Genomic DNA, 17,080 nt, shown 5'->3' with positions numbered 1-17,080 from the left:
GCCTTGATTTAGGTAAATTTTTATTCCATTATCTTTTCATAAATCATATGGTACTGAGGTACACAATAAATCCTCATTAAAATAATTAAGTGATAATTCATCAAACAAAGAATTTGTTTAAACTTTTTTGAATTTATTTGCCTGAAACATAAGCTTGGTTCTCAACTCTATGACTTGAAACAAATTATCATATAACACACAAGTATATTGCTCTGTACCATCACACTTTTAAGGAACTATGGAGGGTCCCCTGTATTACCAATTATAGGAAACTGAAAAGGATAAAGGTGCAGTCTCTGCCAGTAAACAATGTTCACACAAAGTCAATTGGTTCAAAAAGACATTTGGTAGTGGCATGCAAACATTCAAACAAAAAGGCAACATTTAAAAGAAGAAAACTATAAATGCATATTCCTGATACGTAAATTATGTATCAAATTCACTCAATAAATATTTAAGCTGTTTGGGTCTTTCCTGACTAGAAATTTATTAATTGTTCATTTAATTACTTATTTCAAAGACTGGAGAAAATTCCTCATTCAAGTATTCAGTGTTTTAAAATTATGACTGCTTAGAAAACTAATGTATTTGCCACCTAAGATAAAAGTCAATATTAAAAACTACAAAATCTTCAAACAATCTCTTCTATAGCACTGCATAAAATATGATATGTAAGAAACGAAAAGCCTGTAATTTTTTTATTGTTAGAAAGGTTGTAATCTGCAGTCAGTCTCATCAAATGCATTTAACCTGATATTCATCTTCTATCGCCTGTCTTCATGCTTTCATTTCATGTTATATAATATAAATTATATTTTGTAATAACAACAAAATATTTGAACAAGTTGCTTGTGGAAGAAAAAAATCTAAATACAAAACAAAGTTACACCAGCATTCAGGATAACATAAACCCAGTTTTCAAACTAGTATTAGTCTGAAAACATACAACTAGTAAAATTTATAAAGCTAAACCAGCATTATCAATCTCAAGAATTTTAAATAAACCAACAAGATAAAGGTTCATGTGAGGGAAGACCTGGTCAAGAGGAGAACCTCAGGAAGGAAAACAAAGAATAAGAAAACTTTTTCACAAATTTACTGACCACAAACTGAGAACTAAATAAAAATATTCATATGATCACCATGTTGCTGTTTTAAATTCTACACAAGTAAACATGTCAATGAATGATGCCGATGATGAAGGATCCAATGTTGGTGACATCAGATATGTTGAACAGTAATTTATAACTAAATTAAATGCCATGTGAGCCTCACGCATTCAAATTATGGAAGAAAACAGGCAGTGTAACAAAGAAACATAGAACTGAAAAGTGTCACTGGCCCAACAAACATACCAGCAATTCTAAAGACCAAATATTTATTTGTTTCATACTATCAACACCTCACAGACCTGATTACACTGCTTTCACTGCCATTTTTTGCTTTAAAATTAAAATAAAACACCAATATACATAAGTTTCAAAGTACTACAGAAGTTATATGAACATACTGGGACTAATTCCCCATACATATATAGAAAGGAAGCTGAAATAGAAAAAGATAATAAATTATTCTTGTAAATATAAATGCTCCAAGTATCATTTTATAATACAGTAAACAATTAAAACTGAAAATAACTTTTAAAATCCACAAGTTCAATGACAGCACAATAGATAGAAATCCAGACATGGTAAAAGAAATAATCTTACACTGTACATTACTTTTACACAGTATAAATAGGTATATGAGTTTGAAGATGGCTGTCTTCTGAGCTGTAGCACTGTGTAGTCTGGTACAAGTTTACCAACGTTTAAGAGGTCCTTGCTAACTGCATCATCAGGGCAACGGTAAACTTCTACCAGGCTACACAACACTACAATCCAGAAGACAGCCAACTTGGGTCTCACCACTGTGAAAACCTCAAATCCTAGGCAGGTGAGTTATTTCAGAATACTTTAATTATTGTATAAATAGAAGTCAACTTGTTAACTTATGTTTCAAAATACTAAAGCAGGCCTTTTTTTTAAAAAAAAAGGACTGTGGGCCCCATGGTGAGAAGGTATTTCAACTTACTGGTATTCTTTCCCGATCATTAATGCCAAATGTCATGCCAATGTATAACACTGCACCACTGATGATTGCATTAGTAACTTTAGAAGTATTCATGATGGAAATACAGAAGAATTCAAGATGACACCTCACCTCTATCATATGGTAACAAAATGTCAACATGGCACTTTTACTTCATGTCACTTCTCTGTGAGTGACAGCTGCAACACTTGTTCCAGCATTTCCTCCTCCTGCCTCTTTTGTCGCTCCTCCTCCTCACGTTCACGCTGCGAGAGGACTAAAGCCATCTGCAGATCATGGTCAGATACTATCGGGCTATCAGAAGAATCGGTTTCCCCACCCTCAGGACTAGTACGAAAAGCAGAGGAGCCACTGTCAGGGGAACTAGCAGAGAGGTTCTGCTGGTACAGGGCTAAGCTGGCCTGGATTGCCCTACAAAGCGAAACAAGGTGTTTGCACAAAATACAAATATTTACTGGAGTTGACACTATATAAGCATATTAGAAAAGTTCTTAAAATAGTAATACTACAAGGAAGTTGATAAAATTGTGTATACAGTTGTGCCGATAGGTGTTATGCACAGATGGCAATGGTATTCTTTTCAGAGTTTCAAAAATGGAAATGTTGAATAAAGAACCATTAGAAAGATGAAGGTAAGGCAGAGACAAATCTACTTCTGCAAAGCTAATTACACTACAGTAACTGCACTGTACAGAGGCACCAACTAATTTTTCTTGCATCTTGTTAAAAAGAAATTATATGAAAAATGTTGCAATTTAAAGTTATTGGAGAGATCTCTTTATTTCGTGTCATGTACAGGATTTTCTTCAGTTTGGGAAATTTTTAAATTCATGTAAAGTATGGTTTAAACTGGACCAACATAAACATAAATTTAAATTTGCTCAAAATTCCCAGTGTATATTTTTGATAGCAAATTTCAACAAATTTCTATCAGTACATGAAAGATATACATACTTACCTACATACATTTGTTTTATACAAAGAACACACAATAAAATGGCTGTCATGATTTGTATTCTAATTTTGTGCATGTTCAATTCTGGGTTACAGTGTGAAACAAGGTATGTACAATGAATATAGTATACTTATGACAGGTGAATAAAGAGTACTATGTTAAGGTACTTAAGGGATTCAATTTCTTCCTCTGATGTTTCGCTTTCAGTCTGTTAAACAAAGAGACTAAATAAAGTGAAAGAACTTCTATAACAACACTAAAAAACGTTTCATGTACAAGCACGTGCAAGGTTTGTATTTAATCCAAAATCAAGCCAATAATCATGAAGTCAATCAATACTTGAATCATCCCAGTTTTGGCATCTTTCTTTTTCAACAGATAAACAATACCCGAAGAGGCACCACAGTTAGGAAGCACTAATGAGAATGAAGTCCTTCATCACACACATACTTTCATATTTTACTTAACAAAACTTTCCCAAACACAAAAGTTATATTGTGTCAAATGGCAGGATGAGAAAGTTACAGACTACTTTAAAATACTTCAAACTTTGCATGGAGTGATTAAAGAAAACCATGAATAATCCCTCACGTGTGAAAATGTCCTTATATAACACATCCATAGTGCAAAGGAAGTTACCTGCCTATGCATCATTAATAATAGGTGCACAGGAAACCGATCTTTTACTGCACCACATTTTAAAACGTTTAATTTATGAAATGGTAGATGTCTGTAGATGATAGGTTTAAACAGAGGTGACATATCAGGCAGCATGACAAACAAAAAATTATTTCATGTAAGAAAGGATAAAAGCAGAAGAGAGAAAATTTAAACAAGACAAAGTTATTTCACTTTTCAGGCATTATGGTAAATATGAGAACAGGATTTTCTTACACTGAAGATTGTATTTCATAAGACATGACTCTCAAACACTACTAGACATATTGAAAAATGAACACCGAGTATGTAATAAAATGACAGTGCATGTTATGTTAGTTTAACCTTTAGCATACAGCAATAGGGAATTTAAACTCCATAGCACAGAAATGCCAGCTGGAATTCAACTCCGGGGTTAACGTTTTAGCAGTATGTTAGTGTAACACATGGCCCACTGAGCTGTGATATACAGTTGACAAAGAATTCTGTGTATTGCTACAAATGTTTGACCAAGTATGACAGTCTTAAAGTGAGAATATCTTCTATGGAATGTACCTTTGTAGCTGTCGTTCCTCTTCAGCATGAATGTTGGGAGTGGTTGGTCGAGATGGTCGCTGGGCTCGTAATGCTTCCCAGATATCCACCTGAGTATGAGACACTTATTAATATTCATTAATGTATCCAGAAAACTGTGTATATTGTATAGGTTTCACACAAAGAAAATATACAGAAATCTTCACAACAGTTAACAGATTTACTGTTTCACAGCCCACAGAAAACTGAAAATAATTCAAAAGACAGAGGAAATCAGAAACCATGATGCTGGCATAAAATACAGTGTAACTAAAGGTCATATAAGAAACTATGAGTTGACTTTGCAAAGCAGTGGTAGTCATGAGGGCTTTTCACTGGCAAAAAGCAAAATATCCTCTAACAAAAGAAAATGTCTGTAAATATACAAGGGTTACTTCAAAAGTCATGGCAACTAATTTTTTGGGGACAAACATGTTATATTGAAGAAAGTTCAAAATATACATATGAAAGGGCATGATACGTATACTCCTCCGATTGTTGTAGTCAGATCAGGTAGGTGTGAATGGGTATAGGTATAGTAGGCAAGAAAAAAGGCACATTACGGAATGACTGTTTTTTTTAATTCTTTAATCCTCGAAAAATTCAATTGTGATTAAAGAAACTCAATGCGAGTTAAATCAGAATTCTTACATTAAGACTAGCAAGCTTCAAAGTAGTTTCCGAGTGTATCAAGTACTCGCTGCCAACGACGAGGAAGACGGCGAATACCATCAGCTTTACCATCTCCAAATCTTGCCATCTTGTGCCGAACTGCGTTGGAAATGTCCTCTCATGTACAAAAGCATTTCCCTCGCAATAGCTGTTTCAATTTGGGTGTTAAGTCATAGTTACATGGCGAAGGGTTGGGTGAATATGGAGGATGGTCACAATTGAATTTTTCAAGGATTAAAGAAGGAAAAAAAAATGGTCATTCCGTAATGTGCCTTTTTTCTTGCCTACTATACCTACACCCATTCACAACTACCTGATCTGACTACGCCAATCGGAGAAATATATCGTGCCCTTCATATGTATATTTTGAACTTTCTTCAATATAACGTGTTATGCCCCAAAAAATTAGTTGCCATGACTTTTGAAGTAATCCTCATATAAATGAGAAGGTCTGGTTCATGTGTGGAGCGGAATCCACAGGTTAGAAGGCAAGATAAAGATAAATTGTGAGGGTCCTTTTGCAAGGTAGATGGACCAATCTCTGATCCTAGCCTGTACTAAATGAATGTGGCAGAGCCATCACGATCTTTCTTCAGAATGTTGCATATTCAATAAAATACTGTATTTATACATTCCAAATTATATTTTAATAGTACCTCATCTTTCTCACTACCAGCCTCTATAAGACTCTGTTGAATTGCAAACTGAAGTAGTTCATCTTCTTCTTCTACGCTGAACTGTCTTCGAACTTCTGCACCTGAAACACACACTTAATATTCAATACCAGACATGTACAGACAGCTAATAAATCATTTTAAATTGTTGTGATACAAGTATGTGAGAGATATTAACAAATCAAAATGATATTCATGATGAAATTAAGGGCAGCTTAAATTCAGAGCATGATTGTTACCATTCAGTGTAGAATCCTTTTCTTTCCTATGTTTTTATCTAAAAGCCTATAGATTAAAAGATACAAAACTATAATTATTCCTGTTGTTTTATAAGGGTGTTAAACATGGCCTCTCACGAGGGAAAAAAATATTTCAGAAATGTCCTTATATAATCAGTAGACATAATGACAATATAAACAATACGTCACAACAGACACCAGCCAACTACTTTGCATCTGTCTCCTACTCAACATAACACCAGAGCAAAATACATTTTTCCCTTCAGTGAGATGATCAATTGAAACATTGTAATTGGCTGCGCTCAAATGGCATAATGAAGTTAAGATAACCTTGTCAATGCCACATATCCAAACTGGCATTACTCAACTGCTGCCCATATCTAAGAAAAAACAAATAATGATATGGGGATGAGTTCCCAACCATAGGCCTGCAACAAACTTTTCATATCATAAGACAGGGCCCTGCACTGTCTTGGAGAAAAACTACACCATGTTCCATTAGTTCTGATTGTTTCCAACACAGAGAAGCACCTTACAATATGACAATGCCACATAGCATGCAAAACTGACAGTGGTATGAAATGGTCAAGAATGGCATTCTGGACATGACAAGCAATGAACTTCTCTGACTACTTCTTGCAACCATCCTCCATGGTGACATGGCTGACTATTTTTAACTGGGAGACTGAAGAAACTCATATCAAATTTCAATCACACAAGCCACAATACTTACCTAACTTTGAGTATGATGCTGGAGGAACAAAACAGCTGTCATCCACAATGCAAGAAATTCTGTCTTCTTCTGTAATTCGCGTGACTCCAGGAATTTCTTCATCCAAACCAAATATGTTGCCAAATGTTATTCTAGCATTCAGCACGTGAAACAGGGGGATTTCTGAAAAGAATAAAATTACAGTGAAACCTCGATGCATCGTTTTCGGCGGGGGTGGGAAACAAAAACGATGAATGCGGGAAAACGATAGATGCGGGAAAGCATTAAAAATTTAAAAAAAAACAATATTTCTCTTTCAAAGTTACTTCTTTTTACCAAAAAAGTCTTTAATGGACAACTGGTTTGTTGAAACTTTACGTTTTAGACCAAACAGAGCACTTTCCACGTTCAAAATGTTTTCTTCGTCACGTTCACTAATATTAAGCGCATAAAAGAACGACTTCACTTTCGCCAATGCAGCGTGTGCTTCGGCAAAACTCGGCAAAGCTTCGGGCTCGCATTCGTCGTCTTCCTCTTCCTCACCACTCCAACCCCCTTTGCGGACAATAACAGGAAGAATGGAAATACTATTACTGCCGAACTCAACGAAACGTAGCTGTAGAAGACCCTGAACCGCTGGAAACGAGATGAATCAGAAGAATGAAAAGTGCCGCCAGCCTTTCCTTTGTACTTGTAATAAAAGCATTTGTGAAGAAATTCACACTGCACATGCCATCTGGCATCGCTGGAACGAAATATGAGTGCACCCTAATTAAAATCGTAAAATTTCTGACAATGAGCACCGCCATTTACTCCATCTATCACCCCTGCACCGCTGACCCTCATTCCAAAAGAATGTGCTGGTTGGGCGACATAACAGGTTATCGCTACTGTGTATTCCAAAAACATTGTGCGTCTTTCGGTATTAATTTATCTCAAAACCCAGCATTTTAAATTCTCAGAAACGATCATTGCGGGAAAATTGTGGGGCGGGACTAAGATTTTTGAACGATCCATGCGATAAAACGATAGTTCGAGGAACGATAGAAGCGGGAAAATGTAACATTATTTTATATGGGATGTATTCGGGACCGAACAAAACGGACGATGCATCCGGGAAAACGATAGTTCCGGGAACGATGGATAGAGGTTTCACTGTATATCAATCATACAATTTGATTAAGACAATATGGATTGTGGTGTCTGTACAGAGTAATTTCTTACCTATTTTTACTGGAAAACCTGCTGGTAGCTGCATCTGAATAAAATCTTTGAGTTTGGCAAAGTGGGAACTCGAAATTGCCATTAAATCTACAATTGGCATTATTTGTTCCTGCAAACTCAATGGGTAGTTTTCACACAGCCAAAGTGTAGCCTGAAATCACAGCATAACTTTCAATGAAGTACACACTTTCCAAATTCACACTTCATGAATATGCATTCCTATAAGATCTCAATGTTCCTTTACTGCAAATTCAAATAAATTTATTTTTTTACTTAATGTTATCCAACCTGTGCTGAACCCAAATGGCAGAAGTGAAAGCTAAAGCTTTGTAGTGTACAAGCTTATTGTTGATAAATCAATTCAAGTATAAGAGGACACCTTATCTTCAATTAAATTTCTGATACAAGGCATTACAAACAGGCCAACATCTAACTAGAAAATTTTCCTACTTTGAAAACAAATTTAAAATATTAAAATATCATTCATAATCATCCTTGAACTGAAGTCCTACACCATAAATTAACACTTGAAATTGTTAATTGGACTACTACTGAATAGTACGTAATTTTTCTGTTCTACATTCTTACATGTACACCACGGAAAAAAATGTTTCAAATAAAAATGTTATTATTTTAATGAGAACAACATTTGATACCATGTACCAATTTATTTACACACAGAATTGTTCTTCTACAAAACAGACAAACTCTGATTTGAGCTTCATTTTCAGTATGGATTATACTGCACAAACAGGGACAAAAATTAAATTTGCCTGACTTTGGATTCTGGTGTTAACCCATTCAGTAGTTTCAGAGATGGGCCATGAGGATAAACAGATAATTTCTTCACATTATGTTTGCACCTGATGAAATTTGTTCACAGTACAGAAATAAATATGAAAGTTAATTTACATAAAGTGTCGTACCTAAGTGAATGATAATGCCAAATATATATTTCTTGGGTTGCCTTGTATTAAATTTCATCAGAATCTAAATGGATTCAGTATCCACTGCATAGGAGACCGGGTAGATTCTAATTCAGTCTGAAAGTGACCACCCTGCTGGGAATCAGACACCAGTTATCCTACCCATAATCAGTCACTTTACTGACTAAACTGTACCAACTCTTATGACAACAGAACCACCATCTTCAGTCTCCAGACATCGGAACTAGATAGACATGCGTCAGCTGACCATTTTACCTCCACGAAAAGAGTATTTGGAACCTACTCTATAGATGACTGTACGCGTCCCAGAACAAGACTGAAAATAGTGAAGAACAGAAAAATCCTGCCCCTCCTGGGAATCCAATCTTAGTTGTTGAACCTACAGTCAGCCACTTTACCGAGTGAGTTATCCTGAGCCATATGACCACTACCGCCAATCAATATCTTCAGTCTCCCTGTGGGGATTTCACACATTTCTGAAAGTAACACATGCTAGAGGGAGGGGAGAAACAAAAAGGAATCTATCGCACTATGTGCCATACACGTGCTCAGGGTGAGACGAGGTATAGCTCCTACTCATTCTGAACCTCAGCACTACATTGGGGTAAGTGATGTGTATCACACCTCCGCCATGCTTTATCCCCAGGGAAAGAAAACCCACTACCCACTGGAAAATAGGCTGGGTAAACCCCAGAGCCAGCATGGATGCAGAGGCTAGAACAAATTTCTCGGCCCTCATCAGGAATCGAATCCTGATTGTCCAGTCCATAGTCAGTCACTATACTGAATACACAGCCCATTTATATAAAATGTATATCATTTAAAAGAATTTTTAAAAAATTAAAAATTTAAATTACCTTAAATTTCTGTATTTTTGTATTAACTTCTTTTGGACGGCCAATATCTCTTCCTTTGAGGTCCATCTCATCATCAAAATATTCTTCAGGTGTAATATTACATGGGTTGCCTATATGACTGTATTCCTCCTGAAATAAGAATAGGGTAATTTAAAAAGAACTGCACAATGAAATACACTTTAAACATAAAACAATGCAACACAATTTCTCTTTCAGTCCTGGAATAAATCTTTATTAGTTAACTTAATGGCACTTCATAATCTACATAGATACAAATTGAAATAAGACAATGATTATGAATTATGAAACAAGCAGTAAGTAGCAGTCATAACCTATATCAATCATCAGCAGTAAGTGAAAAATGAGAATAAAAGATGCTGGTTGAAGAAATTACAAAAATTGGAAATCAAATGGTTTAACAATGGTAAATAAGACATTCAAGTTGGCCCCGTAGGACTAAACTTGTGTGTCAACATCAATGGAAACTGATATAAAATGCGTTATTTAAAAAGATAATAAAATTTAAAAGACTACAATGAAATGTATTATAAATATAAATGCATAAAGAATTTTACTGAGGAAAACTCTTGAACCTTGGTCATTTAAGAGACTCAGAAGAAAATGGAAAGATAACATTAAAATGGATTTCAGAGAAACAAGTTGTTAGGGTTCAAACTGGATGGACAATGGTGGGCTTTGGTATTAGTAACATTCAGCCTTCAGGTTCTATTACTAGAGTTTGGCAGTATACATAATTCAGATTAAACACTTACATTATTTGTTTCTGGAAGAGCTGCCTGTTTCTCCTCTACCTCTGCAATACCAAGGAATGACTGTAGTGGTGTCTTTGGTGCTCTCGCCTTCACTTTGTCTGTCTCTGTGAGGTGTTCAGTCCGAGTTTTTGTTACTAACTCAACATTACTTGCTCCAAACACTTTACACTCATACCCATTTACTGGTTCACATTTGTCTGACCGCCAACCCCATATACCAGATTTATTCCTGTTAAAATTGAAGGCAGGAAAGGGTGTCATAATTACCATTCACAACATCTATATCTAAAAACCATGCTACTTTTCAAAGAAATTCAAAAATCACAAACTATGAAATTACTTCCTCAAATTATGAAATTACTTATAATCCCCAAGAAATACCTTTCAAAGCTGATCTTGTCAGTATCAATATATGTGGTAACAATGGGTGTGGTGAGCCGGGATGAGATAGCTTCTTCACTAGGTTGTAGAAATTGAAGGTCTTCTGCCGATATCTTGCACATCTGCTCCACATACACTTGCTGTGTCTCATGGTCCACTTCCATTATCAAAGCTGAATCACCTACACAACACATCAACATGTTTTAGTCTTATGTACAAAACATCATAAAAACATTTCTAAATAAGTCTCTGATGTAAGTCCAAGATGTCATTATTAGATACAAACTCAAGTGACATTTGAGAATAAGCCAGTATAATTCAATGGGAAACAAGGTAATTTTAATGCATGGTCATTAAGACTATTGTAATTGCTGCTGAGCCCCTAGGTAGAGCTATTCTGAAACCCTGGACTCAGAAAAGGACATTTCATCTTATCCCATTATCTGATAAAGGAAACGAAACCAACTCCAGGAATACAATGGTTTTAAAAAAACTAGGATATTGGGATCATCTTTGTAGACTAAAACCTCCGATACACCCCACAACAAAAATCCAGAGGACCAAAACCAAGCAATCTCAGCGGCCAGATATCTCTTGAAATTAGTTGTTCACTGCATATGTTGCACAGAAGTGCCATGGAGACATGAGTTGTGTGTGCCATAGCACCACTATGCCCAAAGAAGCCATATCAAAATCAACATCCCAATCAAGTACATAATTGTGATGATATTAAAGTTGTAAAATGTTTAGAAACAGACTGTTCTGCAACTTGTAACAAAGGAGTTTCAGCACATGCAGGCCTCATTCAAACTATGATTGTACACTACATATTTACATATACCGACAAGTACAGGTAGCCCTCGATTTGCGCCGATTTTGAAACCAGCAAGTCAAAAGGTGAAAAAAATATATTTTACTATTATTTATAATATTTTACAATGTTTCTCGTACTGATGCTTATACTAAATCATAATTCTTACATCGCTGATTTTGAATAAAAATTATAAATACAGTCATCTCTGCAATTACGTATGTTTCGTTAACGCGAATTTGCTCCAATGAGATCGATGAATCGGTAAAAGCTGTTTGTGAAATGCAAACTTTTGCATATGCGAATTTGCTCTTATGCAATTTCATTCCTGGTGCTTTAAACTTTCAAAGGACCAATTTAATCTCTGCGGGATTTTCTATAGGTCGGTGTCTTACATGAATGCAACTATCACATAACAGTAGAGATGACTGTACACATCAATCACATGAAAGAAACGCAGTCAATCGCATGGACCAACGAACTGTCAATTGTAAGTGTATAAAATATAATTTTTTAAATTCCCTTTATTTTATTTACGTTATTTCAGAGCTTTAAATGTAATGCCACTATATTACTCTTCAATGTTTGGGTGCTGGGAACGCATGTCATTGACTTCTCATTGATTTACATTAACGCTGATTCCATTTACGCCGGTATGCATCCCCGGCGTAAATCGAGGGCTACCTGTAATATATAATATGACAAAATAATACATTTATACACAATACTGTTACACTTATTATAAATTATAACTTTCAGCAGAAAAAGTAAATCTTGCAATGGAGTTTTCTAGTGTACTTACACTGCCCTTTAAACACATAACTCCTGTTTCCACGCTGCCAGTTCGTTTGGTCAAAACCAAGTAACGTAGTGTCAATTCGAACATTGGCTCCCTGCTTGTATACTTTGTATGTGTCACTTGGGCACATACGGGACACCAGTGGAACTGAAACATTCATAATGGAAGGGTACTGTGGGGCACACATTGCAATAAAGCACTTTTAAACAAAAAGAGTTTAAAAAAGAAGTTATGGGAAAAACTTTTGTCTGCTTTCCTTTAATTGGTTCTTCAATCGGCATGGCAAGGCTAGCAGGAATTTAAATATCTTTCCAATTAAGTTACTAATTTCTATTAGTTAATTGCTTTTATTCCTCTTGGGAACATAGGGCTGATACTAATTTTTATAGGTAATTTTTAATAAATATGATTCCAACTATGTTAAACTATAATATCAGATTTCACCATGTTTGTTAATTGTCAACATGAAGGATTTCATACATTATAATACATGTTTATAACTTATCTCCACATAAAATTTAACATGCCTGAATCAAATGGTCGATTACGTATTACCATCAAATAAAGAGTCAAATATGTATTTCAGCATGACTTCAATATTATTTTATATTCTGCAAAATAATTAGCTAAAGAAAACTGCATACATTTCGAAGACTTTCAATCATACAAAATTTCACGGCACACATTTAATAAAGCTAGTGTTACCCCAAACTCAGAAGTTCATACAGTTGCCATGTTTGTATTACACCCTACAAAGGTCATGACATGAAACAAGAAATTACATTAAGAAACATAAATGTTCATTACAGTTTTCACAAAAGCCTGCTACTGGACCTTGTCATGAGGAAGTTCAATCAAAACTACACCTACACCTTCACTGCCTATATCTCCACGATTTCATTTTAATATTACCCTCCCATATACATCTAGGTTTCCAAAGTTTCTTTTGAGATTTTCTAGCCAAAACTGTATTTCTTATTTCTGCCATGATTTCTACATGTCCCATCCCAATCAATTATATCACCCTAACAATATCAGAAGATGAATCCAAGGTGTGAAATTTGTCATTATGTAACATTCTCCATTCTTCTGATACTTCATCATTTACAGGTCCTAATAAAATTAACCCAAGCAACTTACCCCAACTTGTGAATTCCCACTTCATCTCCACATAAAAATCAGGAGCCTAGGAAGATGAAAAAATATGTATTAAAATTTAAAACATGTTATTAGCATGTGTTAGTAGAATCCATATGGAATTTAGTGTTTACTTATAGACTTCAATACGGTAACATATAATTTCAATGGGAGTGAAATTATAATACAAGGTTCTATGCTTACCTCTTTAAGTTTCTGTAGTAGTTCTGGAATACCACCAATTCTGCTTGAATATCTTTGAAAGTCCCTTCTCTCAAGAAGTAGCTGCAGCAACTCTGGGTCACCTGTGGCAACAGCTTCCTGGACGACTGGAATACATATGGTACTATCTAACTATCTGGTATGAGAACACAAAGGTTCAACCACATAATCCTGAATCCATCCTCATATCCTGTTCACATAAGATCTATCAGGTAATCAAGAAACTCCTGGACTTTTACAGAACCTAAATGTTAATTTACATGTTCACAAGATTGTGCGACTAGTTCCTAATGTCAGCAATGTTTTCCATCAAATAATAATAAGAGTTCTCCAAATGCATTGTCTGAAAATCAAATCTTGTATTAAAGGAATAGGTGCCTACAAAAAACTGAGACTCATATTTAGTTTTCCTCCTCTGTGAGTAAAAAAAAAATACTTTCGATATCAGTAAACAATATCAGTACATCTTAACCAATGTTTGTACAGAACAAGACGATTAAAATACACAGTATAATGCCCAGTAGGTATGTTAGCAATCACTTCAAAGAGACAACATTTTTTTGACAATGTCAAAACTGTAGCCTATTGCTAGAGACCAGACAATCAGCCAATACAGTTGACATCCAATCAAATGTTCATACAACAAAATACACAGAATGTCTCAGGAGGAATTGAGCAAAAGTGACCTAATTTAGGAAGCTGTTATGTAAATGGTAGCAAAACATGTTATATTATGTGCTCACCAGTTACATAGTTTCAATAATTTAAATTCAAATAGTAACAGAAGCAGTAAAAACATTTATTGTGTAAGTATTATTCTGTTTCACATAATACTTTCTGGACCATCAACCAAAAACATTCTCAACATTCAATTCCACATGCCTAGAAAATAAATCCAAGCAAAACATGATAGATGTAAGAAATGTTATTAATGTAGCTCAGCCAAGTATAAAACACATTATCGACACTGTCCTTCTGGATTGTGACACCAGCCATGTAGACTGAGGCAGTATGTTCCTCCAAAACAGTCATATCTACTTACAAGTCCATGTGGCAACAAAACCCACAAGTCTAACAGGGACATTGTCACTGCTGTGAGAACATGAAATCTCATATTAAATGCATTACCTGTCCATCCCTCTCTGTTCTCAGTATTAACATTGGTTGCATGCTGCAGAAGAATTCGAGCTGACTCTAGGTGGCCAAGGGTGACTGCTAGCATAAGAGGTGTACGACCTCGAGCATCAGGTTTCTCTTTATCATGCTGAAAGGATTTACAAAATTAATTACAGACCATCCATAAACAGACTGGAGTTGATCAGAGCTGAGGCTTCTGCTTCATAGAGTTAGTTAACATAAATATGAACTTTGCCATAGTTTATATTCAAACGCTTTTTTATGTGGAACATGGAAAGTGGAAATTTCAGAGTCCCATTTAGAATACACATACTGGTGTTCTGTTTTTATTACTGGCTGCTCTTGTGTCGTATCCATGATTACTGACACGCTTTATATAGTTGAACAATTTATTTTTGAACTTTTCATAATGTATCGCTAATTTACATGTACGAAGTCAAACATACCTAGTTCATCAGCCACCATAAGAAAATGAGGTGCTGAAGACAGATGCTCACCTCTTTTCATTACTAAACGTACTTTCTCTTCTTACTATATGACGCCGATAACATCGAAAGATAAGCGCTACTTCAAATCTGTAACATTACTTTATGAACACGATTTTAAAATTGCAATTGTGTAATTTATATTACGAAAAAAGCGAAATAGCACCTTAAAATCACAGATATTCCAACGTACAAGTTAAATTTCGTATGAATAATGTTTCTACTGAACCGTAACTACAGTCACGGTGATTTATGTAGAAGAAACTCGTTTTTAAATACCTTTGACACTTATACTAACCACTTTCTTAGATAACTCCTTATCCAAGTCTTTATAGTCATTGTTCCAAACAAGCCAATGTAAAGGATATTCACTTTTTATAAAGTTAATGGAAGGCATATTTACAAGAACTTCTCCAGATATGAACTAAACTGACAATACGATTCCTTTCTTCACCCCATCAAACGAAACCTTTCTGCTTTTGCACACTCCAATACAGTCTCAAGGAGTTCACATTAATATGTGAGTGAGTTAGATGGGGGGGGGGGGGGAGTCACGGCACATTGGAAATAGTGCAGTCCACATTATTCTCCACATATATAATCTCTATGGAACCTCATGAAGAACGAAAGCAAGGTGTGTTCATGCGTAGCTGATGTGACGTACAGTGTGACATCTTCAATTCTTGAACATGAAAGCAGAAAAATTGGTAGATGGATGGAAAAATGAGTTAGAATGGCCCAAGGAAGCAATGTGTAGAACAAGTAAAAGAACAGTATAATACATCTATAACACATAAATACAAATTAAACGCAATTCCAGAACATTTTCTAATAACAAATCTCACTAATGGGCTAAATTAAATAAACAAGCATGTTATTGGCAGGTATTTACATAGCAGAGTTACACTCTGTTACTAAAGCAATATCAATACTCAAATATAAGAATATCAAAATATAACATTTTCATACAGACTGTATGACATTACAAGCTCTTAACATATATTATTATTATTTAGTATTCTGTCTAATGACAGGTCCATATGAACAGGATCCTTCCATCGTTTTCTCGGACTGGGACCTGTTCATATATGTTCTTGGCAGATGATCCAGAAGTGGTTTGCAATTGCCTTCTTCTGTGAAACATATATACACACATATAAATATGTATAAATTTACTGACACACAACTATAATTTGTTTATCGTATAAATTCCCTTACAGAGTAGAAGATGTAGGCAAAAAGTAATTATTTCAATGCTTCTTAACATTTAATTGTTAATATTTCAACATTCAACTTTAAATGACAGGTTTTTATATAATTTTATTCTGGCACAGTAGACTCCTTTTTGGTGGGTTGTTATATTTGAAATTGGTCTGTGGAAAACATGTTAATACTTAGTACCGAATGCTTATACTGTTGACTTTGTTTAAACGTTTTCTGTTTTGTAGGCACTTTTCTATGCATCTATTAACTTTCCTCTGCAAAAGGATTGTTGCTACTGTCAAATGAGTTACCATAAAATCCTTCTAAATGTCATTAATGAGTATGTAAGAATCATTTTGAAAATGGAGAACTCAGTTTTATTCAAACTTTGTACTGGAGAAGTTTACGAATGAAGTGTCAAACTAACTTAATTTCTGATGTTAAAATTCTGTGTTAGTAATGATATCGTGTGGACTTTAAGTAAATGACACAAATCACTAATGTAAGTAGATAGCAATGTTTCGAAGGAAC

General features: G+C 35.0%; 1 protein-coding gene across 3 annotated transcripts; it reads right to left on the bottom strand.

The window, feature by feature from the left end:
* Window positions 1-1,080: 1,080 nt before the first annotated feature.
* LOC110831203 (ankyrin repeat domain-containing protein 13D) lies at window positions 1,081-15,865 on the bottom strand. 3 transcript variants are annotated; one of them, XM_022066932.2, is made up of 14 exons: window positions 15,645-15,863; window positions 15,308-15,447; window positions 14,853-14,988; window positions 13,707-13,831; window positions 13,506-13,551; window positions 12,369-12,512; window positions 10,756-10,936; window positions 10,375-10,603; window positions 9,602-9,730; window positions 7,798-7,948; window positions 6,595-6,756; window positions 5,605-5,705; window positions 4,259-4,347; window positions 1,081-2,502 (listed from the first exon to the last, which is right to left on the bottom strand). In XM_022066932.2, the coding sequence occupies exons 3-14, from the start codon at window positions 14,944-14,946 to the stop codon at window positions 2,250-2,252; spliced, it is 1,704 nt and encodes a 567-aa protein (XP_021922624.1). In that variant the 5' UTR covers window positions 14,947-14,988; window positions 15,308-15,447; window positions 15,645-15,863; the 3' UTR covers window positions 1,081-2,249. The 3 variants fall into 3 exon arrangements, with proteins under 3 accessions (XP_021922624.1, XP_021922625.1, XP_021922623.1); XM_022066933.2 differs by having other exon boundaries at window positions 15,308-15,436; XM_022066931.2 differs by lacking the exon at window positions 15,308-15,447 and having other exon boundaries at window positions 15,645-15,865.
* Window positions 15,866-17,080: the final 1,215 nt, after the last annotated feature.

Source organism: Zootermopsis nevadensis, unplaced genomic scaffold (genome assembly GCF_977971745.1).
Source record: "Zootermopsis nevadensis isolate Lab colony 2312 unplaced genomic scaffold, Znev_1.0 Znev_ptg000015l, whole genome shotgun sequence".
NCBI classification, from domain to species: domain Eukaryota; kingdom Metazoa; phylum Arthropoda; class Insecta; order Blattodea; family Termopsidae; genus Zootermopsis; species Zootermopsis nevadensis.
Note: the sequence above shows the minus strand (reverse complement) of the source record. Positions and strands in the feature narration are given on the sequence as shown.